The sequence below is a fragment of the Spodoptera frugiperda genome, chromosome 23, assembly GCF_023101765.2.
Source record: "Spodoptera frugiperda isolate SF20-4 chromosome 23, AGI-APGP_CSIRO_Sfru_2.0, whole genome shotgun sequence".
NCBI lineage: Eukaryota > Metazoa > Arthropoda > Insecta > Lepidoptera > Noctuidae > Spodoptera > Spodoptera frugiperda.
Window position 1 is genome coordinate 7,875,688 of NC_064234.1, and position 26,532 is coordinate 7,902,219.

A 26,532-nucleotide genomic window follows, 5' to 3' on the forward strand; every position below is an offset into this window, starting at 1 on the left:
TTATCTAAGTATCGAATTAAGGTATACCGAAAGGATTAATCTACACACGGTTTATCAATATTTATAGTACAATGTTTCTTTTATTTTTACTAAAGAAGTTACCTACTTTATTATTCCATTTAAACCTAATTTACTTATGCTATTTTTTAATTAGCCCTGGAATTTGTTTTCCATTTTATGTTCTCAGTTGTTTTTGTTATTTCACGTCTTCGCAAGACCCCAGTTAAATTATACTGCCTACCTGTATTTTCCTCAACTAGCCGACTTCGTTCCAAGTTTCCTTATGTGTAGGCAATTTAATTTGCCTTCATTAAAAGATAAACAAACTTCTCAATCGACTCGCTGGTGGCCACTTAGATATCGGAAACACAACTTCCTTAATTTCCTTCGCTAAATAGATCTCTTTGTGGGTGGTGAAGTTCTGAGCGAGAAACTGAAACAACACTTATAAATCATGAAAGTATTGACAAACATAATTAGGACAATATTAGAGGAGTTGTGTTGCACAGTACTGATTTGAATGTTTATTATACTTGTAAATATCAATTAATGTTGTCTTTATCATAAACCCTTTTCTTAATTTTATGTAAATAATTTCTATTTACTGTTTAACAATTATATTAACTAGCGACCCGCCCTAGCTTCGCATGGGTGCAATGGTCATATATTAGGCATGTATTATACATGCCTAATATATGAACCTTCCTCTTTAATCACTTTACGTATTAAAAACACTACATCAAAATCCGTTGCGTAGTTTTAAAGATTTAAGCATACCCACAAAGGGACATAGGGACAGAGAAAGCGACTTTGTTTTATACTATGTAGTGATAGGAGTTATTATATTTAGAGTTATTCATCTTTGTTAGGGCTAAACCCTACACCGTCGTATTCATCCTATACTTATTTAGGTATGCTAAATAAAATAATCAGGCTACCGACTTACGTCGGTACGTTCTCCAGCTTTTTTCTTATCTAAAGAATTCAAGATCATTACCGTTAATGCCGAGACGTCTTTTATACTACAGGCTTCATGATCTTCAATCTACATTGTAACTTCGTAAATTCCTTAAACTTGTAGATTTATTTAACCTCATAACCTACTACGAATAAGTTCTCTGTCTGAATGTTACTGTCCCAGTTTTGATAGATTGCGCCTATCATGTTATTAATTGAGTATATCAGTTTTACTATGAAATGGAGGATTCTTGGTCCTCCTTTCACTTTACACCTTACACTTTTACGTAAGACTTTTATGAAAGCCTGAAAGTATAGTCGGTTCTAAAATCAGAATTCCTCTAACGGATGCTGATTGATTTCAAATGACGTCATACTTAACATCGTAAAGTAACCATAAGTTTGTACATCTTGCATTACAGTACGAGTATCTACAGTTAAATAAGTAGGTTGCTGTTTTCTATACTTCTCAACATTCAATCTTGTATGTATTCTGTTAGATAGGTACCTATGATAAATCGTTATTTTAAGCTGATGGTATCTATTAATTTAAAACTACACTTCTGTATATATTTTCTGCAAAATTCTGAATATATTTGTTGCTTTATTATTTTTATCTAATATGTACCTAACAGAAATGAAGGTACCTACTTAACTGAATAAGCAAATTTCTCTCTATAACAAACCTAATTTAATTTAGTAAACATTACTTTGACAACATCGTATTTCGCGACGCAAATTTTCTTCTGTTTACTCTACTTCGTGGTGTGTATTTAATAATAATTATTATCAATCAAGTTACATAGAGATCTACGATTATACATTTAACTATCAACTAAAACTTAGAATCAATTTACTATCTAAGTAGTTAATCGAATTGAATATTCGTGGGATATTTGAGTGTACAACGAATGAAGTCGAGGAATAAACTAAGTCCCGAATAAATTCTCGGTTCGAGGGAGGCGATCGTCATAATGACCTATTTATTACTCGAACATTTTCTCGCTTTCCAGAATTACGAGTAGCCGTAGAGTGCTCAGATAATTGGAGAAACAAATTAAACGCTACTTTCATTTAATGTAAGTGTATTAGGTCCTTAATAAACTATTTACTACTGTGTGACTAATCATATCATTTCATAGTAAACTTCAGTTCAGAACTTATTCTTACATAAATAGGTAATTTAATGATCTTGATTTTTCTATAGGTAACATTAATTTTTGAATTTTGTAAATATCCAAACTAACTTGAATTAAAAATATCTATGAAAAGGTTGATGTGTGAGTAAGAAAAATAAGGCAAGAGCGTAAGATGTAACGTTTAAAGAAAAACAGGGTCACAGTAATGGAGCTGTGTAATATTTACCACAACGCACGCTACTGCCGGCTAAAAGAAAACATTACGCGTGGGAGAGCTAACAGAATAAATGATATATCCTGCATTAAGATCCCCTGCCAAGGTTTCGAATCGCAAGAAAGTTTATCTCGACTTGCTCATGTCGCATGTCGTAACGAAGTTTATAAGTGGAATTACATAAAATGATTTGATTTCTGACTTACCAAAGAAGTAGGTAAGTATAAGTACATAAATTATGTACTTTAACTAATACAATATTTAACAAGCTATTTAATAATAAATAAGAGATTAATTTCATCTAACATAAATAATTAGGTAATAACAATATTTCAACTAACACAAATAATTTGGTAAAAATACTTTGAAAATAAGATATTTATTTGAGTAAATGTACCTGCATAATACTCAAAGCATTTTCATTGGATAACTTTTTTTTTTTGAAAATCGAAGTCTCTTGAAATTTTTGCCATAAAACTTGTTGTTAGGAAAATAATGTACGAATTATGAAATTAAATAATTATTAATTTCGTAGTAGTGTAAAAACAATGAATTCAAGAATTTTGCTATTAGTTGAGTGGTATCGAGATTGGGAAGAGATTGATCACTGTATTTGGGTATGTAGTTTATTTTAGTTTAATTTTAGTACATACTCCGATATTTTTTCATGTTATTAAGTAATGAATTCGAAAAAAGAAATGATTCGCGTCTAATCCTTCCTTACTTTAGTTACATATTAATTAAATATTGTAATTATAAAGCTCAAGTTACACGCTACTGAAGCCTCTAAATTACCTCAGAGGAATTTTATAAAAAAAAGCTTAATTAAATTGGTTATTCCCTTTGAGTTCTATCAAATTCTTTTGACTTTGAAAATGACGCTCAGTAGGTAATACCTACTTTCCTACTTACTTTGAAACATGAGAGAGTAGAGTTTTAATAATGAAAGATTAAAAGCACATCCAACGATTTACCTAATCGTTGTCTCGTTCTTGTCCTTTGTCCGTGTTCCACTTTATCTACCTGATATTTACTCAGTTTGTCATTAATTTTGTTTTATGAAGAAAGTCCTTAATATCTTTTTATAGGATCTACGTAGGTACCTTTATCTTTTTCAAACAAAGTTGTTTATCTGGGATTGTTTACAAAGCTTCTTATTAAGCAAAGGCTTGAAGTAAATAGGCTTATGAAGTATGATAATGATAATAATTTATTGTCTTGATAATAATCTTCACAAGAATTGAGCTCTGCTTACCGCCTCCCCCATTTAATTTGAAATGGCGTTTGATTTTTACTACCTCGCCCGACATCTAGCGCAAAGTTTCCTCAACTACCGTTTGCGGGGAACATAACGATGTACTAAACTCCAAGGACTGCCAAGCCCACTGGCAGCGCAGAGCCCGCCAACCTATTCATTTCTATGTCATACTGCGCCAACAGATGGCGTTACTGGTTTTAACATCACCAGTTTTAAGTGATTGCTATTTTAAAACTCGTTTTAGGCAAGTTATTGATTAATTTGATATTAGTGAATCACGCCTGTACTGTTTTAACGCGCAAGATATTGAAACATTGAGAGCATACAATTATCTTTCTTCTTTGTACATAGTAAAATTAAATTTATATTGATTTATGCTAATTGCTAACTTTAAATTAGGTACCTAATTTCTAAATGAATTATATTGCATGAATACCTATGGCATATCTGGAAGTCATTGGGAAGAGGTCCACTGTGTTCAGCAGCCACAAGACGAACTTGGATAATGATGAATAGGTAGGTACCTTCTGTACTTAGATAGAGTTTAAATATCTACTTACATAGGTATTTATCAGTTCCTTATCGTACATAGATAAATCGTCACAATTCTATTTTACATTCCCCTAACGTTACAATGAAATATCCGCTCAAGTTCTCCTCACTAATTCTTGGATCAGCGGTGGTTCACATATCTGCGAGATAAAAACATCATCCATGATTTTAAACAACGTACCTAGGTCGTCTACATTTACGATTTTACGCTGCCGTACGTAAACCACTGTCTTTTGCAAATGCACTTATTTTTAACATCCCAACTATATATGATATACAATAATAATAAATACTGTATTCATAATATTGATAGGACTCTTTTCTAAGAAATTCTCCATACGTGTGAATGTGGCCTTGTTCTATCCGTCTACACTATCGGTTAACTATTTCGTAAACGATTACCTTACTAAAGTGTAGAAAGGAACTTTTCTGTAAGTAGCTGTAGAATGTTACCGAAACCACATCTGTTTCTTGTCTTGTTTTAATGGTAAATCGTTCCTGAGCCCTGTGTCGAAGCTGCTCTAATACACATGACATGTCTTATATTTGGTATCAGCGCAATACAACTATGACGTCAGTAACAATTGAAAACCGAAAACTTCCTTTGTTCGTAAGAACACGGACGAGAACTTAGTTTTAAGCTCGAGCTCGATTGTTAGTATTTGTAAGTAGATTTAGTGACTAGCAACGCAGGTAGCATTAGAAGAGGTACTTGTCATAGAAATATAAAACACCCTTTGGGCACTTTTCGTAGTTCTATACCTGTATTACCTACTTACAGATATAAAGGTAGAAATGATAAAGACACTGAAACAGTTCCTGAAAAGCTAAAAGTTGTAAACACAGCTTACTTAGAAATATTAAAAATTATTATGTCTAGTGGGTATGTTAGTGGGTAGGTACAAAATAGCACAACAGATTTATCTTACTACATTCATTGTTGTCTATTATTTTATATATTTTATCGTTTTTAATTAATTAATACATCAAAATACTAGGTAGGCAATGTTTTATTTTAAATTACCAATGACGACTTACATGTCAATAGATTAAGTTAGGTAGGTTCTATTCTATACCTCTCAACTATTTAGGCTGGACATATTGTATTTCAAAGAAACATTAGCAGATTCTTAGAAAGTTTACAATGTTCGGTCCGTCTAGAACAAAGCAAAATCCCTTAAAGTACCGATGTAGGATCTTACCCTGCCCGTAAATTCTTTTTGCAACAAAAAATACAACAACCATTGTAAAAAAAACCGTGGGTGAATGTGGGACGAGAGTAGGTAAGTAAACGGGAAACGAGATGAGAAGACGAGAGGAGCGCGGAGCATAGAGGTTGGGACGACGCCGGCTCCGGGCGGGGGGCCCGGGAACGATTCATTGATCCGAACCGTTCTCGGCACTGCGACAGGGACAACAAAGGGAGGGCCCGCCACCATGTATTTTCTCTCTCACTCCATTCAATGTTGAATTCCAAATACCTACATAATATATTAAAGAACAGAAGAACTATTTCATTTTGGCGGATAAATATATAATATATCACTCGTAATTATTAATTTATTTCTAGTTTGGAATTTAGTGTTGACCTTGGTATTGAATACAAGTGACGTTTATTTTGAGCATCTTTGTAAACAACATACCGAAGCCTAACAGAGTTCTATTATTTATACCATAAAAATCCGAAAATATGCATAATAGTAAGCTAAAAGTATCTAACCAATGCCCAGCATTGACTACTATTCTTAAATAAAAAATGTTGTTATTATGGCTTGGTTAGGTTGTGACCGAAAAGTTAAAATCATCTGTAATTTTGTGTAAAAGCAACGGCAACATTGTTTGTCACGTTTCGTCCGCCGAATCATGCCGACTGTATCTCCTATCCTTGTCTTTCTCACGGTGATCCGCACGGGCGAGGCGACTCGGTGAGTAGCCACGCGTGCTCGTACCCGTCCGTTGTTGCACATCGACATTAACCGCTTTCAGTGCTAGAGCGCGTTCCTCCGCGCTATACTCACATAACCTAAAAGTTAAACAATCCTGATAATTTTAGTACTATTCATTGTAAAACCATTAAATACTCATGATTACCTCGAATTTATAAGTTAGTGTTGTGGAAGTTTACGCCCAGCGAAAGGGCGTACGTGGAGTGTATTTTTGTGCAACACAAAGTAAATACAAACGGCAAGCTGTGGGGTTCAGGGGCCTTTTTTTTGCCGCCGCAGGGGATGTACTATCCTGTGAGTATACACTTTAATATCTATCGCGATAAATATCGTTTATATTAAGAAATAGAAGATAATTTGTTTTCCGAGCCAGGGACTAAATAAAGATAACCCTGGTGTCAGAGTAAACGGAGCACTATGTTATGGCACTTATGGCGCATGGCGTTACATTTTAATAGTTTATGGTCTCACTGGTACTTACAACAAAAGATCATAACTGTTAAAATGATTACTGACTGTTTCTAGTCCAAATTAGCCTTTTATCTTTGCAGATTTAAGGGAATATAGTTAACTAACGAGTAATTAATTATTTATTGATAAACTTTTATACAATTACGTATCGTAAATACGGATCATTGAATCTCTTCTTGCACCCATTGTTATGACATTGAAGTTGAATGAATTCATTGAAATTCATATAGTTGTCTTTTTCTGTTACACGAATAGTGACGTAAGTTAAAAAGAGAGATGTTTTAGTTTACCTAGGACTCCATAACAGATAATTAACATGCATTAAATAGTTGAACAATAACATTTGTTTACGATGCTACTTGATGAATACGTACTTTGATACATTCATTTAAATTTTACTTGAAAAAAAAAGCAGTGATTCCTAGTAGACCTACGTAGTTAATAAATTATCCAGAGTAACATACACAATACACAACGCAGTAAAATTACGATACCCACATACTTCTTATAAACAATATTAATAATTTACTACACTTTAATTACGGTATTAAATCAGTTGAATTAAAACACATAAATGATTCTATGCCTTTTAACCAAAATTTCTCTGTAATATTTATCAATCTAATTAATATGATCCTGTTGTGTTATTTCAAATAGTTAATGTGTAGCCTACTTCTAGGCCAACTAACAAGTTAGATACCTACACCTGAAATTAACATCTCAATGCTAATGTTTATTTGCGTGTGTTATTCATTAAAATATGATATGTACTTGGCAAAGTAACGTGGCGTGGTATTTATCAGTCTATGCACTGAATAAGAATGGCATAGATAAAAAAAAGTAAATAAAAATATACATATTTAATATCAACCATTTAATGTTGCAAAATTCGCCCTTCACGAACCTGTTTACAAAATAGATGTACCTATATTGTATTCAAATATTTTGCTAAATCTAGGTTTGGATCGCTTGAAGAGTTGGCGCCACCGATTTGACTGTTGTGAAACAAATTTTATTAATAATCTTAACCCACTTTATTTGAAGTCGTTAACAAGGTATATCTATGTATTTTCTTTCGTAAATACGCATTCCTACGCATAATATAATCAGATAACCCTAACACATTTTATGTTTTTGTTACATCTACAAATAATAATTTCTTATCTAGTTCGTTTACGCATTTACTATTACCCATCCTATGTAGCTAAAAAATAGGATCCTTGAAAAATTGCATTTATTGTGGGTAGATTGTTCCCACCTACCTACTACTTGGAGTTTAGACGTTTTGAAATCATGCAATAAATACGACTAGCTTGCTCCCCTCTGTATATTTGGAGCGTGTTGCTAGCGTCGGAAGGGGGACAGGAACCCGTTCATGCCTCAAGGTGAACGCGAATCTCCACCGGGTGATGGTAATAAGGACAAATTATTCGCATACCGGCCTTTTGTTCACATCTCCCTCTTCATGGATGTATTAACTTCACAACTTCGGGTCGACTACCTGCCAGTAAACATTGAAACATCGAACGAAGCAGGTAGCAGCAAACCAAACCTCGTTCCATAACGCAGCTGGTTTTACAGACAAAAAAAGCAAACATTTTAGTATCATTGTGTACTAGTACTATTAATTAAAAATGGAGCATGGCTTATAAACTTGGATGGGTATAGTTAATGCCACTTATACCAGCTTTGTAAATTGCAGTTTAAACGAAATATTAAATCTATGTACCTACTTAAATGTTTTATAATGATGCTTCACGACTCGGCTAATACCCGATTATGTTTTTAAAAACAATATAACAACCTAATAATTATGTATGAAAGAAAGAATGTCCTCCTAAATACATGTACGATATTAACCGACCAAATGCTAGCTCGGCACTTTGATTCTCAAACCATTGGCCGAAAGAACGCTATCAGTAAAAATTCCTCCCAAAAGTTAACAGTTCGAGCCCTGGATATTACAGGACTATCAAATTGTTTTCTACACATGGCAAATTAAAGGAATCCCCGTTAAAAATAAAAAAACGGACTTGTGTATACGCTTCTATTGCTTGGTTCACGACGCTCCGTAATACCATTTGATTTTCAAATAGAACCAAACAAACCACCACTCCACTCGATTTGGATTGAACGACAAAAAAAAAAAACAATTACCTAAATTAAAGAATTTGGAAAATTATTACATTAGGGATATTCGCGGCTCCTGAACAAAATATCGTCAGATAACTATTACTAATTTTGTAATTGGGCAGCCTGTTCTAATAGCAGATCTGTCGGTCCAATACCGACATTTCCTGAAAGTTACAAATTAATTTAAATGTTCAAAACACAGCCCTTGTTGGATCCGTTAATGACTTACTTATTTCACTCGTTTGGAACTCCATAGAGATGGCGGAAATTAAGTTATCCAAAGTTTCCGAAGTCTAAACTTTTTATTTCTTTACTATTTGCACATCATAGTAATAACAACAACTAAAATACAATAATATAACCAAGTACCTATATTAAATAACATAAAACAAATATAAAGTTTGCGTAGTTCAAAATACAAATTGTTATTTTCTTTTCTCTGCTGAAAATAATCGACTATAACTCACCGAAGAAATAAATACTATACTTTCCTACACTGGGAATAAGCACTGGGTTCACCGCGATATGGCAAATAGGTTTCCGTTCCACATCTTGCTTCAGATGACGGCTTGGTTTCTGCTATTTAAATCTTTCCGCGTCAAGAAAATGTGTACGCCTTTCCTTTCTGTACAAAAGTACATGTAGGATGTATATTGTATATGGATGGAACGAGCACATTACGTATTACCGAATTCTTAAATTGCTCACGCATTAGTCGTTGTGTATAAATAAAAGTTATCCAGCCAGGACAAGTTTCCGGAGGCAGGTGATATTGTTTTTTTATAACGAACTATGTTTTGTTCAGTTAAGCTGTAACGTAACGATTTATTAAAATACATCGAATATTTTATAGGGAAGGCCTCCTTATACCACACCATCGCCGCATAATCTCAAACCCTATAAATCTCGATTGGGTCCCCTGTCCCACAATACAGAAGTACGGGCAAGCTGAAACTGTCAGGCACCGCCATTAGGCATTTGTTACAAAATATTACAGTATTTTTTTAATACATAATTTTTTTAATACATACCAATCGTAGTAATAATTATATTGTAGGTATTGGTTGTGTTGTAAATGTTGTGCAGTTCAGAAACGTCCCTAGTAGGTAGTTATGTTGGTTTTAGTACACGACATTTTGTTTATTGATGAAACTTTCTTTTAAAAATCGCTTTCGCTTACATATACTCTGTATGCTCAACAAATACATACATCATTCCAACGAAACATCTATAAACATTACCAAGAAATGTCGTAACGTAACATTCTCCACATTGCCGATTTCAAATACATTTTTTTCCTGTAATGCAAGATACTTTACAAAAAGAACCTTTGAATATTGTGTGCTTTTTCCAAAACAAAAGCTCACAGCTTCTTGCCGTTGAGTGAGACAATGACAGGCATACGATCACGAAAGGATCAATATCGTGTGATTCGTGTGTATACAGAGTTCATTTATATTTAGAGAAGCAAAGAAGCGATCTCAATCGTAAGTCTAAATGTGAATTCCTTCTAACCATTCTAAGACAAATATTTAATTACACGACTTTATATTGCTACTTTAATGTTTAATGGTCGTCATAAATTGTGAAGCTTTTCAAACCATAAGGTTCTGTTCTGTATCTATCGTGTTTTGGACCAATTACCTCGTACGTCTTCCCTTGATGTAATTTCGGTGAGTTGATTGTGTTGTATCCGTTTCACTTACACGCATTTTATTACATTCAGAGCAACCACCACACGCCGCCCTAGCCCCACCGAACAGAAATGTAGGTAATATTTCTGTGATTCGATTGGATTTGAATGCTTCATTTGTAAGACATTAACGTTTTCTCACATAATCTTTCTTACTTTGTCCAAGTTTCAAAAACAAACATACATTATCAATATGGTGTTGTGCGGTGCTGTAAATAGCTTTTAATTCCTATCCATTTAAGTAAAGGGCAATAGGATCAATAAAAAATTAAAGAGCTACGTCGATACCATATTTACTTACAATAGAGTATTTATATTGATGTGGCACCCTTCAGCAGTAAATGGAAGACGAATTTAAATTACGCATTAATATCAAAAGCTGCAGTATCATTTCCCTTGTGAATTGTGGCGTTGCGAAAGTCAGAAAGATCGCATGTTCGCAGTTTGATTAAAACAGAATTAGAGTACACATTTTCAGTTTTCGATACAGACAGACAAAAAGGCATTTCAATAATTAAATCACTAAATTTTGGCCGCCAACAAAATTTATTTACGATAATCTATCGCTGAAAAAGCAGGGCACCTGCGTGTATACGTAATCCTTCACTTTATAACGGGATAAATTCCACGACCAGGTGCTCAATCTCTGTCTAAAGATGTCGAGATTCAAGAATTTGATATTTGGCACTAAATTTAACAAATGAAAACCATGATTATGCGACATAATTAAAGGATTTATTTTACATCTCTGGATACTTTTACACTTTTTGCTCGGTTTCATCTGCTGCGCAGCTTCTGTTAAGGGTAGCTTGATGTTTTGTAAGTCTTCCTCGATAGTAGACTATCCAATACAAATATACGACGGTAATACAAAACATGAAGTCCTGTTTCAAACCCATTTGGTTGATTTGATATAGAAAGACATGTCACTTTTCTTTAGCGTGTGAAATAAATGTGTTTTTTTTTCTTTCTTTAGAGTTTCTCGTACTCGATCATTATGAAGTAGGTACAACAACACTTGTGAATTTTTTGTAAGAAATCTAACACTGTTAGATTAAGTTCGATTACTGCACGAGTGCACGCTAATCGGTCTATTACCTAACCATATATGTCTAAGTGGAATATTATTTAAACGTTGAATGAAAATATTACTGTAAAATATTTACAATTAAGTCTTGTAAATATATTTCGGTTCCTTGTTCGATGTAAATATTTGTCGTAAATACATGTCAGCTATATGCTGCGTCGTCGGCAAGCAAAATGCCAGGCCACCTACTTTCTTTGTAGTTTTGATGGCAGCCGTCTCCAGCGGGCGTTCATTTGTCTACATAGCGCTCGCTGACGGTCACTAATCAACAGGCCAACATTACTGAAACATATTTTTATAATGTATCGGTGTCGTTTAATGTGTAATTATTAGTCTCCAACAGTTTCTCAAATGTATTTCATTCATTTTTCATTGTCCTGGCAAAATTTTGACTGTACACTAAACAAGTATGCACTAGTGCAGTGTCCAAAACTTGAAAGACATTCATACTTTAAATATGAATTTATTTTAAAACTTGTATAGGCACTTAAAAAACTGTATTCATAAACTAAAAGTTCATAAGTCATCTAAATTAATACAACTACGCAATATTTTTGTTTAAAGTTTCAATTAGAAAAATATATTTAAAAGAATAAAAAAAAAACAGAAATATGGAAGTATTTTGCTAACGACAAGGAAGATAATAAAAGGAGCGGTTAACGGAAACTTGTGTAGTTGCTATGTTATTGTTGGAGCGTCGTGTTTGCTCAATCTTATAAAATATTTTTGCGGTATGATCTGTGTAATGTGTTTTTGTGGTTCGTTAACCGCTCGTTCTATTCTTCAGTATGTCACTAAGCACGTTCTGCGGTCTGCTCCCAACTAGTTATTTTCGTAAACACTAAGAGGCGACATAAATACTTTTATTTCTGTTAACACCCGAACTTAATGATTCTTCTTTATTAGTTTGTAGTTCACATATCTCAAAAATTGTTGTCAAAATTCTTTTTGGATACATTGGCTATGGTCCAAGAGCATAGATATCTAGTTTAAATATCGTCGTATCAGACGACCGTCTACGACTTGAGTGCTATTACACATGATTTACCGCTCCCAGTGTCAATTTAGAATAGATACACATAAGTATCGCAACGCAAAACATTTCACGTCCTATTTTTATTACCTACACACTTTATTGTGCACATCATTTCGAAATGATTATTAACATCAACAATGTTTTTCTCTAAATAATTTTTGTTTTTCGACAGCCATTTTTTGTATCCCTAATCAAAAGTTAATTAGGTTAGTTTACCCAAGTATAGAAATTTATAAAAACAAAACACTTATTTATTAAAGCCCCTAAATATAGTATCAGTAATATAATCGCAGTCAAATATTTATAGTTAAATATTTATTGATGTAATTCACGGAACAATCAAATTCAATTAACCGTGTACTTACAAGGCGCTAGTAGTCTAGATAGATTAAGGATTGTTCCTCCAAGATATGAGTTAATGACGTTGAATCGTGAGCATCGTGCTGGTCTTATACATACATCATAACTTTGTATATATGTATGTAAGTAAGGCATTTACTTAACATTAATCTGTCAGAGTCGTAAGTGTATATTATAAAACATGTCATACATATACATCGGCTTGTTCTACATAAGTACACGATTTTAATCCAGGAGGATTTCGTTAATCTTGAATTGTACTTACTCATGCTACGAACTTTGCTCGTTATTATTTAAGAAAACATAGCGTGAAATCAATTACCATTTCAAATTGTCAATTGTCATTCTCCTCCTTTCTATTTAAATATCTACACATTATGTAGGTATGTACGTTAAGAAATAATTATTTATTTCTTCCGGACATATCTTCTGCTTGGGTTTCACTGATTTTAAGTCGTAACGTGTTGTTTGTGTAGAGATAATGGGGTCAAACATATATCTGTAAGCTGATAAGGTTTTTAATGACATTTCATTTGTATATAAATAATATGTACATGTATTAGTATCTAAATGTGTGTGTTTACTTGAGTGGAGTATGTAGATATTCTATAAACAGAATTATAAATTTAAATCCATGATTTGGTTGTGATGTAAGCAACCTTATTTTTGTTGCTCTAGTCGCCGTACTAAAATAGATCCGTATCCAAGACCGAGACAAAGAATGATGACAGTATTACAAGATTGAATTCATTGCGGTTAATTAAGCGTGCCTATTGAGGTGCGGCCCGTGTGTACTGTGTTCGTGGCAGTACACCTGGACTACCAACCAGTTCACGAGTGTTTACTTGGCTGCATGGCGAGCTTTGATTGCACCCGCACTCGGCCGGGTCTGCACAGCGTCAAAATTGTACGAGTGAAAGGAAGCGTTACCATGTTTCCGCACTCACGGGACCTTGATCCACCCATATTTATGTACGTAAACCGCTTCATACCTACCAACTTGAATCAGCGAAACAACATACTATGGTTCTCGTTTCCACGTGAAGATTTAAACGCTTGATCGCTCATGGAGTCATGACTACTCACAAGACGATTTATTGTTCTTTATTATCATTGTCACTTGGAGAACCAGTGCTATTAACTTGTTTGCCTTTGACACGAACGCAAGTATAATAAATAATCAAGCCAAAGGGTGAAAGTCCTTGAAAATAACTTTATTATCAGTGTTGTTTGCGCAGTTAACGTCTTCGTACCTATTTACTATATACACATTATCAATATTGGTTATTGATATTGGAAGTTGCCAGCATCCACTTAAGTAATGTTCTTTACTAAGTCGTAATTACAGGCGATATAATATTAATAGATAGATGTTGGCCCAATATTCTTCGTATCTGTCTTGTCTACGGTTTTACAACACAAGTTGGTTGCTTGCAGTGTTAGGTGTGCTTCTGCTGTTGAAGGTAAACCGGTACCAATAGTGGATAGTTGCAAGTACCACGATTAACTATCATTCCGTTAATAATCATGGCGGCCACTGTTTAACATCATTCAACCGGAGCGGTGGCGATGCACTGGCGACGCGATGTGCGTGTAACAGACCGTCTAATGGAAAGCGGGCTCAAGATTACATACACGGTCAACGTTAATTGTACACTTATAGACACGTTTGTTTCACTCAACAAGACGGAATACTTTCACTTTATGTGCAAACCTTCCAATATTGCTTATTTGCTTATCTTAACTAATAATACTTCATTGTTTTTAACTACATATTGACGTAATATTGACATTTGGTATATTTAATTTGTTTATTGTAAGTCAATGCGTTAAGGTATTAACTTATTAACTATGTGGTTAATAAAACATCCTATTAATTATTACGTTAGTCGCTAGTTAATGGTACCTGCTTTCCCGACGATATTAATACCTTCAGCCCGATTATGAAAAATTAAACATCGTAAAAAATGTATAACACACTCCATCATGCATCCAAACCCCGGGTACGCCCACTCGGAGCGCTACCTACCTATGGTGGTTACTCATTATAATCGCGTAGAATAAATAATAAATAAACTGAAAACGGGATGGTCTACTTAATTTATTGCTGCGAGTTAAGTACCTAAGCGAAAAGATTGAATGGTAAAAATATTTAGTCAGGTATTTTTGTCAAATCAAAACTAACTGGATTTAACATGGATTTCTAAAACATTATTTGTTAAAGGATACTTGAATTGCATTTTGCATTTTGTGGTTAAAGCTCTAAGCGAGTGACTCACACAATTTTAGTCATTTCGCAATGATTCCAGTTTGTGTCTATAACTTTGTACCGGGTACCGGTTCGGTAAGCGATCTCACTACTTGTTTCTTTTGAATTTGCTATAGATGTATCATAATAATCCTGTGTAGATATACTTAGATATTTACTTTTTTTCTTGGTTGTGGTCTCAGCATTTGCGCAGATGATTGACCGATTTCTGTATTTTTGTGTTTGTAATTATCAGAAGGAGGAATGAATTTTTCAAACGTATATTCAACCTATTCTTAGGGAAAATATTTAAAAATATCACTTGAAATATTGGGAAATAGTTAGTACCCGGTTAAACAGGGGCGAGTCGCTAGTCATTATTGTAATTAGTGTACCGAGGAATTCGAATATTTGACAACATTGAGCCCATCCAAAGCAAAGGGTGTTTGGCAGATATCGTAGTCGGTGATAAGACTGCCTTTGTACACAAATACTTTTTTAACTTTGTGTCAAACATGTACATTACAAGTAAGTAGTGTAACATTCCTATTGTATACTATCTGCCTTTTCTAACTATCTAAATGCAATCATTTTTGTATATTTGTCGTTTAAACGTATTTGTAAGGACATATATAATTGTATTTTATATTTTGAGCATTGTGACTAAGAAGGTAAATAAAATAGGTATTATTCCAAGTCCAAACTTAGTAACTCAAGAGAATAAACAGTCAAAATAACTACTTGCGTACGAGAAACAGATTTAATAACATATGAAGCCATTTATTTAGTATTAACTACTTATGTTTTCTCGTAAAACAAAACAGAATATTTTTTTTATATTATAAGATACTACATAGATATGTATAATTAACATATACATTACGCATAAATAAGCGAAACAACTATAAAAAAGCATATTCCTTGTTTTTCGTTTTAGCTATAAAAGTATAAACTTAACTCAGAATGAGTTTACACCGTAATGTATGTATGAAAAATATTTAGTAAATGGATCTGGCACGATTTGTGCAATATTGTTTGCAAACGTGTAGTGGCAGGGCCGCCAGACGTGACGCGCTCACTGCTAAACAGATGTACTGGTTTAAACATTAATCTATATACTCCGAATGATTTATAAGTACGTTACGTATTATCAATTAGGCCTAGTAACCACCACTTAATTAATGATAAATGCTAGCAAAGTTCCATACCTCATAGGCTACGCAAAAATTAAAGCTGTCGAAATCTTTAGAATCACAGTGAAAATAATGTTGAGCTTTAATTCACAATCAATCTTTAATGTTCTTGTAACTCCATTAGTCTACGCAAAAAAAAATTAGATTGTTTGATCAAAGGCTGAAATGTGAACGTATGTACCTTGTTGGTAACCAATAAAACAGCCATAAAACTCGTCTCAAGAAGATCGATGCGCACAAGCTGTACCAATTGAGCAACGATATAGGCGGTTTTTAAATTATTCTTGATTTAAATCTATTCGTATTCCGATTCAGGTGAATAGGGCAACTTATCCCAGTGTAGAGTGAGGCGCATGAAAAATATTTGGGATCGTGCCAACGTTGCTCGGTCCGCGGCCGGCGGCTGCGTCGCGACGCCCCTTGACTCGACCATCGGACTCGATAACGCAATGCAATACCTGACGTCGAAAGTGCATCGCTTACTTTTGGTCTTAACTGGAAATATATTTTAACCCCTGGTATCCCGGGAATGTAGATCTACGCGGGACTTAATGTATTTTCTTGTGTCAAGAGGTTAATTCCAAATTATTAATTCAATGGTACAGTGTAACTATTTAAAAATATTTACATTCTTAACTTCACTTAAATCACTGCGTTAATTATGGTAGCACAAGTAAAAAATTCTTTATGTACTTATTTACATTAAAGCTCTATTTTCCTACACAAAAAGGAAGAATACATTATTTCTCTACTTCTCATGTACATTTATCTCTGGCAATTTAAATTACCGTACTATCTTAATTTTATTTATTAAACCTTTTCTGACCTGACAACAAAATCAACTATCCTCAAATACTGTTTTATTCTGCATTCGTATAAAAACAGTAGAAGTAAGTGTAGTCTTAACCTTTTCTTTTATTTGTGTGCACTGTGCAGAGGTCAATATAATAGTTTGGAAAGTCAAGGCGCCATCAGCCGTTCGCCGTTGGGCAGGGTTACTTAAAAACATTAATCACTCACTCAACCTGACACCTACTAGCGATATACCTTCTATAAAACTAACCAACAACTTTATTGGGGTTGCGAAAACATAATGCATACGTACCTAGTGCAAGCCATCCATGTTTGTAATTTGAATAGGTAATAGTTTAGGTTAGATAGATACCTATTATATTTTTACAACAACGTCCACTCGAGTCTGAACTCGAACCTTGTACGATCTACGATCATCAGACAATGTCAACCCTGATAAGATAACCTATTTGAAGTATTTTTTATTATAAACCAACAAAGATGTCATCCATCCATCGTGTTGATTTCGTTAAGAAATTATTGTAATCAATAGTTTACTTAATGCATAAAGTCAGAATGACTTAGTCGGTTTTATTAATTTCAGGTGAGTAACGGCAATGTCATCGATACAGGAACACCAACCTTGCTGGTATTTACCGTTTTTTACTTAGCACTAATTACGCATGTGAATGCATTCACATTTAACATGCCTGAATAATTACTAGTTTATAATGTACTAACCGTAAGTTAGCTGATCTCATTTCATATCTGCCAATTTAATTTAATTAAACAAAGGACGCCTACTCACTCGCCGCACGACTAACCCTCATCTTCAAAATATCGTTTACCTACATTTATTTTCTTTACTTGAGCTTATGCAAGGAAATATATTTTTTGCTCTAGAATTTATACAATATTATAAATGTCTATGTAGATGTGCTAAGACCTGCTATGATAACATCTTAACTTGGTACTTATAGTTTGTTTTTAACGTATTTTTATCTTTATTTCAATTATTATCTTAGTAGTAGATCAAAGCATTTTAGATGCTGTCAAATGTTTTGCTTTAATTAGACAAATGTAATCTGTGTTTTAGTGGATTTATTTATGTATTATTTTAAATTCGTATAAACAATAATAATGCCGATTGTTCTATTAACGACATAAATATGAAAATAAAATACTTCTCACAAAGAAGTCACAATAATTTAGAATTTATCGACTCCTATGTTAAAGGTTTAACGTGTTTACCGCACAGCGATACAAAAGAGTACTTTCAACCTTTTCATCTACCTTTGGATTGTGGAGTAATTCCATTTTTCCGTAGCACTTGAAATGCTACATTACATACATATTTTGCTGTATAGGTAATGTCGCTGTAATTATACAATACATTACATTCGTATGTAAAGCTGCTATGCGTAAATCCCTGTGTGCCGTTATCCAATCAGCGCTTTCATTTCATTCTGCGTAAACCGTGCATATTAGATTAATCTCATCAAAATCCTCATGTACTAAATAAATTAAATTGCCTCAGTCGCAAAGTGACATTGATTTACGCCAGGAGTCTGCACGATATAGGCACCAGACGCGCTTTGATCTGTAGATATATAATGCTAAGTATTTATAACTTATCTGAAAGCTACACGTTTCACGTTTAATATTATTTACCTTTTCTATTGATGTTTCTACACGGTAAAATTGTGCTGTATTTGCTACTATTTTTCTTACTACGACTAGGATTTTCTCTTGTGTCGTGGGTGCGTTTACAAACGTATAAGTTCACAGACACATGGCACCCAGACCCTAAACAACAATTTGTGGATCACACAAGAGTTGCACCATGAGGGAATAGAACTCGCTGCACGTTACGCGGCAGATGGCAATCGTTTACCTATCCACCGCACCAACCGTGCACTAAAAATATATTATTATTACATTTATCTATAATATTCCCGTTCAATAGAAGTATATCTACACCATTTTACATTCATTCATTCATTCATTGTCAACAGTCTGGTTATGTTGAACTGTCATAAATCGTGTCTTTGTAATAGTCTTTCTAATAATAAATAATAGTTTTCGTAAAAAAATCAAGACATTATTAAGTGTCCCTGTCCACTCCGCATACAAACAAGTTTTATATTGAATCAATTTGTGTTGTATACGTACTTAACAACCTGCTCAATAATCACGAACCTTTGTGCGTTACCTGAAAATCTGGTTTGAAGTCATCCATACTCTTAGCAATGCTTTGAGTTTCCTACTTTAAACTATAATTACATTCATGTGCACAGAATGCATACATTTTAGCTCGTTAAACAAGAGTTAAATTCGAATATTGCTCACGAATAAAGGAATAACTTTGGAATATATTTTTATCGGTATTTTTCTATTATAAATATTTAGTTAGATTTTTATTAAAAAATCGAAAAACACTTTTATTTACCTGCCATTAAGTAATTCCCGTGTTCAATGCTACACGGAAACATAACTTGATTTCGTTTATAAACGTAGCTTTTAACACCCATGGGGGAGTTTAGCGCACGTATTGCGTCGTCACGCCTGCGTGAACTTAAGCATAGATTTTACAACTGTAGTTATAAATCGTCACAAAAGTTGAACATTTCCAATATTAAAGAAAACTGTGATATATGTCGATCGAACTGAATCAAATATATATAGTGTCACCTTTGAAAATTATCGTGTATCGAAGTACCATTAAGGCCTCGCCTGGACCGGTGCCAGAGTTTGGGTATTATTAGCAACGTCGACAACGACAAAGTTAATCAAGCTCAAATAAGATCAATATTTCCCGTAGGTGAAGTGATAGTGTTGCGTCTCAGTCTCATGGCCAGGAGCTCGGCCCACTTGTAGTCTGTCAGAAAGAATTACCAGCCACATCTGACGAAGACGGAAACGGACACTCTACGGGAAATCTTGACACGATATTTTTGCACTTTCAAAACATTTAATGTTGTTGATGTTGTTTAATTAAGCTAGATATATCATTATAGAAATACTTTTCTTATTTGCTTGTTTTATTCAAAAGCTTTTTATTACATAGGTGTTAAGACACCTTTCTGCGTAGATGCAATATTATGTGTTATGGTACTCGTGCTATTTAATGTAATAGTTCTATTTTCTTACGCATTGTGTGTCTATCTGCATACTTTTCACTTTTGCCTCGTATAGCTATATGTTTACCTAATTAATTAAGCTAAATATTAATGAATGTATAAAATAGTTCTATATTGAAAATTTGAGCTACTTTCTGAATTTCTTACAATAGAAATATAAGCTCAAATAGTCAATCGACAACAACCTTATTTGATAAAATCTATACTTAGCTTCATGTTATGTTGCGTGGCGTGACCATTCGCGTGAGATGCCTGCGTGCGCCAGGAGAAATTCCTTAACTATACCATTCAATGAGGTGTCTATCTTATTGTTATGTATGTTATATATATGATTTTAACATAATATAAATCTCGTAACATTTTGTTTGTGATATTCATTATTAATACAGTTTTATTGATATACTCCTTGAATATTACAATATTTTTTATCGAACGTCAAAGTATTTTACTGAGTTTTGTATATGTAAACTGTACGTAAAATGTGGCATAAATTGAAAACGCTTAATTAACGCGATCGGCGGTCCGTTAAATAGGGTAGACCTCGGGTGCAGTTTCAAAGAGATTGGCCCGGCGAACCGAACGAACGCCCCGTGATGCAACCAACATCAACGTTCTTTTTCCTCTGCGATACTACGACTATAGGTAAATAATATACGTACACTGGTACATCATCACTTTTGCCACTTGAATGATTGCAAACTACATTTTCCATTTATATGACAATTGTTACATTTCCAGGAAAATATTTCTGTTATTGCCACTATTTTAATTTATAATAAACTTGTATCTATTCTTGCTGTATCGATTCGATTCGACAATTGTTTCGTTCCTACTTGTTAAAATGGACAGCATTCCAATGAAATTTAATTTCTTCAATGTGATTCACGGTCAGGAACACTCAAAGCCAAGCTTGTATTGCAATAAATGTATTTTACATTGATCTAAATATAAAGCGGGACTCGGTTGCCATATTATCTGTTTCTGCCAGCCATAGAACTGAACTGTTTTGGATTAAACATTTTGTCGCTTGTTAAACAATGTTAACCAATTGATATTAGCTTCTTTTGAAATTCAAGCTACCATAAGTTTGGGCTATATGTAGATGTTATGTGACGCTTTGTAAAAATCAAGTCTGTGATTTTTTATTGCAGTAAAGATATCATAATAATTTGACATGTGAAAAGGAACTGGTATTGGCGTGAAGCTACCATACCTGTGCCTAATTTGCATACATTACAAACAGACGCACGTACACTGCTTACTAACTGCATGTTATATACATCCTGTGGCCTGTGACTGAATCTATTATTAATTTCATTTCTGTCACATTTAATATGCAGCGGAAGAAGTGTGTCTGGGGTAGCCGCACCGAACAAAATGTATTTATTTACAGTAGAAAGAATTTTTAATTTTGTCTAAAACGCAGTGATCAAACAAGTAAATTTTGTGAATTTATAATATTTTTGTTGACATGTTTTATCCTCCCTTAAATGTCTTTCAAATGGAATCAAATATTTATTGATTCCGGTAATTCGTTGAGCGGCGTCTGGCCGACGTGTGGGGACGAATGGAGATGGGAATTATTGATGATATACTTAGCGGTACCTATAGTGACGCAATTGCCATCCGCCGTAAAATCGATTACGATTTTTCAAGGAAAAGTATTATTTTTTGGAAATTAAGTCTTTCTGACAGTATCAACCTTAATGCTTATGTAGATAACTAGATAATATTATTTTTTGGGGATTTGCGATTCCAGAGACATTGCAGATGGTTTTCCATTGTGGACATAGGGGTGAAATGTCTCGTAATATGTCTGTAATTACACCGGCACCCCATACCCTTTCAAACCGGAACACAATAACGCAGCTTGACGGCAGAGACAGATACGGGACTTGTGTACAGTACCTACTTCCCCTGACGTTCTTTACAAAGCGCTTTACTAATTCTAAATAACGCTACGACGGCGCTTATTAAGTTAAAACAAAAAGGACTTATTTTGTTCATTTAATATTGTTATTTTTTATTTCGAATGTAATGTTTTACAAAAGAAGTTAGTTAGGTACCAACAATATTAAACCAAAGTAGCCCAAATCATGTTAAAAACCGAAAACAAAAAGGATCACCGACCTGATATTAATTTGGAATTGTCTTTCGATTTCGACTCAAGTGTTATGTTTCATCGATCTGTATGAACATACCGTCATGTTTTATACTAGCAAAATAGAGAGTAAACCCGTTAAACTGTTTGTTTGAAGTTATGTATAAGACCACAAGTCGGTGGACTTACTTTTTGGGTACCAGTGTTGAACTAAAATGACCACAATCCTGTTTTAAGACGATTAAAGCGAATGGTATTCCTGAATAAGTATATACTATGTGAAATAAACGTCATCTGAAACTTGCTAAAGATAGATCCTCGAACTTGAAAGCGGTTGCGGTTTACACTGCTGTAGGCTGAGCTGAGCAAAGTGAAATAAATTGCCCCTCCAGATAATATAGAATCACGTTTTTTTGCTGTTAATTTATATGTTCTGTGTTAGTTAATATATTATGATTATGTCGTTTCGTGTTTAGTACAGCCACTGTTAATCTCGTAGAACTGCTAACCGTGGACTCAACTAACTAGACGGCAGCACGGAAAGTGTTTATAAAGTACAAAATCCATGGTATATGAGCATGAACTTAAAAATCTATTAATATTTTTGAATTTTCAGCTATTTATACAATTTTTTTTGTAGTTTATCAACATTTTTCGTGTGGTCGACTCGCCAGTTGAGGCACGGTTTGTATGCCTACAAGATTAATAACGGAAAAATACTGATACGCGCTACGAACCATGTACTACGATGTATCTGCTACGAACTACGCGCTACGAATCATGCACTACGATGTATCAGCTACGAACTACGCGCTACGAACAATAAGCTACGAACTATGAGCTACGTACTAACCGCTACGATCTGTGAGCTACGTAATACGCGCTACGAACCATGCGCTATGAACTACGCGCTACGAACCATGCGCTATGAACTACGCGTTACGGCTGTAGCATTTCGCCGCAACTTTGAAATAAAATTAGGGTCAATAGATTTGGGACTGGTTGGATAGGTTTCTAACATACGGTTAGAATGACTTTTTGTCAGTGTGAGCTTTTTTACGTTATATCATAGTTGTTTTGAATCTTTAATTAATGAACAAAACGTTCAAAATACTCATACGGTCGGAATATTATCTCTGAATATGGAGCGGTCGCTGACGCTACTGTAGCGTCCGGAAGAGAGCTATTCCCGCCATTTACAAGTGAACTCTGAATGCCCATCACCATTGTTACGAGGACATTACCGAGTGACGTCCTCAGATCAGCCTCGAATACATGTATGTAGGTACTTAGCATTCTAAAATCGGCAGAGGTTTGCCTCACAATCAGCCGTAGGTAATGATCTGCCTATTGTTGTAAAATGCCTTATGCTATTTAATATAACTTTATTCCCTAAGTGAAATTTGAAGCAGAATACGTCAAGTGAATAATAATAATAAAGCTACTAAGTAACTTTATTAGTGGAACGTATACAAACGTCCATATAAATTATGCGGGCACGGGATGCTTTGTACAATTTGTAGAGCATATGAGCATGGAATCAATAACCCCTCGAAATTCAAATGGCTAAATGTGCAGCTTTGTGAGGTACTTGTAATTAAAACTAGGACTTCACGAATATGCTTTAGTTATGCTAAGATTTGGCGGGAAACAGAAAGATACCATATGTATATAAAATCACGTCATGCATACTTGTTTTAAATATTTATGACAATGGCAGCAGTAAACTCTCCACGAATGAGCGTAATAGATAATTTAATTTGCTACTTAAATAATTTAATCTTTATCGCGAACCGTCAAGATCATTCATATGCATAATGTCGGTGTAGGTAGCGGGCATTAGGGTGGCCGGGCGGAGGCTGGGTTGCGCGCTTCGCTAAGCATTGTAAATACTCTCCCGGTCACGTAGCGCCGCTGCAAACTGTTGAATATTAATACAAAATAATATTCACCAGAAGAAATCCCGCTCAGACCAAAGCTCTACCCATGCCTGAAGAGTGAAGAAGGCGAATCCCGGGCGGAAATCTGTGCCCAGTTATTTAAAATTGATATGGGTCCTTGAGCTATGAGCCTGGGAACGAAGCCGTGAACAACGAAATTACACGATAGTTGGTTTATTCTATGATAGGTAAGATAAAAGTTTAACAGTAATAGTTAATTTGAAACCTGATCGATATGCGTATTTAGTAAATGATTTAGGTGATTTTCAATTGATTATTAAAAACTTGTGTCGATTCGGCTCTCTTAATACATGTAATCATAATGATGTATTATTTTTTAATGTAAAATATAGTTCGATAAAACGTAAATCTGGAATGACCAAAAATAGATGAGAAGGAAAACCAAGTAACTACTCGCTCGTCTTAATAAAATATTGCTCACTCACTACGTATTAAATAATGCATGGTATTAACATAATTCTGTTTCATTTTTCTATGTATAATTGAGAAAGACGAAGAAATATTTCATTGTAGTTTGTAAAATATTTCAGTTAAAACGTCAGGGGATATCATCATTTTCATTGTGTAGTTTTATCATGCCGTCGGCTTAAAAGGGGTCCGTGTTTGTGTTTACTCAGATCAGACTCAGCATCTGTTCAGTGTGAGGGTGTCAGGGTAGTGGCGTGCGGGCAGGACACGGGGAGGAAGAGAGGGGGGAGGGTGCGCGGACCAACATCCACAGTCCCACACACTTCAATGAAACGGCTTGTCATTAATCCTCGCTTTTGTGATCAATTATTACTACAATAACTGACTACCTAATTATGCCTGAATTATTCCCATTTTCAGAGAAATAGTATTTTTTAATATAATGTGTTTTCTTGGTTTAATTAAAGAGAAATTAATATTGATTAGATTTATAAAGACTCACTGTCTTCCTGTTACTGTCTTACATATATAACCTCACGCCTGTCTCCCTTGGGGGTAAGGAGAGGCAAGGAACGCCAATTGCTTAATGTCTTAATTTACAATAAACTTAAAATAATAATAGGTAGTAGTTATCTCCACACACGATGTAACGTGGTAGGAAAACTACCATTGTGAACGGACAAACAATCTACAAGTTTGGTGATCCATCAACTAAGTATAGAAAGTTGCACAAACTTTGATGTATTTTCCTTTAGAATCCGTTGCACAGCTGCAGACTTGTTCTAATTCTTAGTTAAGCAGTGCATAATTTTATTGCTAGTTACTTAGCGCTGCGTTAGTAGAAAGCGCTAATGCTGTTCAGTTTACATCTGCTAAATATAGAGGTTTATTGAACTCTTTGAACTCTTCACAGAGCAAATAGGCGGGAAAATATATCTAGAAATATTCAAAGCTGTATAACGGTATCATATTATTCCAAGACATTATTACTTTAGTACAGTACATTACAGTAGGTACTCACCAAAAATATAAGTATATATTTGTAGAAACAAACTAGGGTAACTTAATATGAAAACACGTGAAAACACAAACCAAACAGGCTAATTGACGAAATATTTTATTTACGATCTGAAAACTGCATTTACACTAACGTAGAGTGAGGAATGAGGGGCAATGAAACATTTGAACCTACGCAAAGTATCGTAAATCATAATTTAACGATTTCTATAAATAGGTGCACGAATTTACTCCATTGATCATTATTCCACATAGCCATGGTACATTTATATTCTAGGTCTGGAGCAATGGCATGGCACGTTTAAAGAGATGACATGTGTAAAAAGAAAATAGTTATAAAGATGTTATAATTAACGAAGCAGATGTATATTGTCCAAGATGACGCATGTGTCCCTCCGAGCGATGCCCGTAACTTGTGTCGTGTTCAATTACATTTAATCGCTCTTCGTATAATTGCCTAATTGTGAATCAACCCGCGCTTCGTCCTATTCAACGAACATTCAAGTTTTAATGCTAGCGCTTTATCACCGAGTTTGAACTACATGAAAATTGTTATTTCTATGCTAATTCAACGGGATTTAGTTTTTTTTAATGTGTAACTTGTTCGATTCTGAAAAAGTAAGACATACAGTGACATGAAATGCTTTTTATTACTATCATAATTCAATTTCAAATTTATTCCGACGGCTTCCTTATCCGATCCTGGGTTCGTATACGTAATACATGTATCTATTACAAGCCATCTCATTGCACATTCAGTTCGAATAAAATATTGTTTCTGTTTACTTAGGTATATTTACTTTTCTGTCCTTCTGATGCTTACATG

The 26,532-nt window shown here is 34.3% G+C and overlaps 1 protein-coding gene across 24 annotated transcripts in view; it reads left to right on the forward strand.

Moving 5' to 3' along the window:
• The window catches only part of LOC118266813 (RNA binding protein fox-1 homolog 3), a 70,508-nt gene that overhangs the window by 21,784 nt on the left and 22,192 nt on the right, over positions 1-26,532 (forward strand). For 3 of the 24 annotated variants that reach the window (XR_007706823.1, XR_007706824.1, XM_050703245.1), the window contains exons 1-2: positions 5,832-6,360; positions 17,684-17,728. The exons of 1 other annotated variant lie outside the window; for it this stretch is intronic. Coding sequence is in view for 14 of the 23 variants with exons in the window: in XM_050703245.1 (XP_050559202.1) it covers positions 6,349-6,360; positions 17,684-17,728 (57 nt within the window). In the remaining 9 variants the exon portion in view is untranslated. Of the gene's footprint in view, positions 1-5,806; positions 6,361-17,683; positions 17,729-26,532 lie in introns of those variants that run through there. 20 more of the 24 variants (XR_007706828.1, XM_050703246.1, XM_050703247.1 and 17 more) reach the window with 15 other exon arrangements.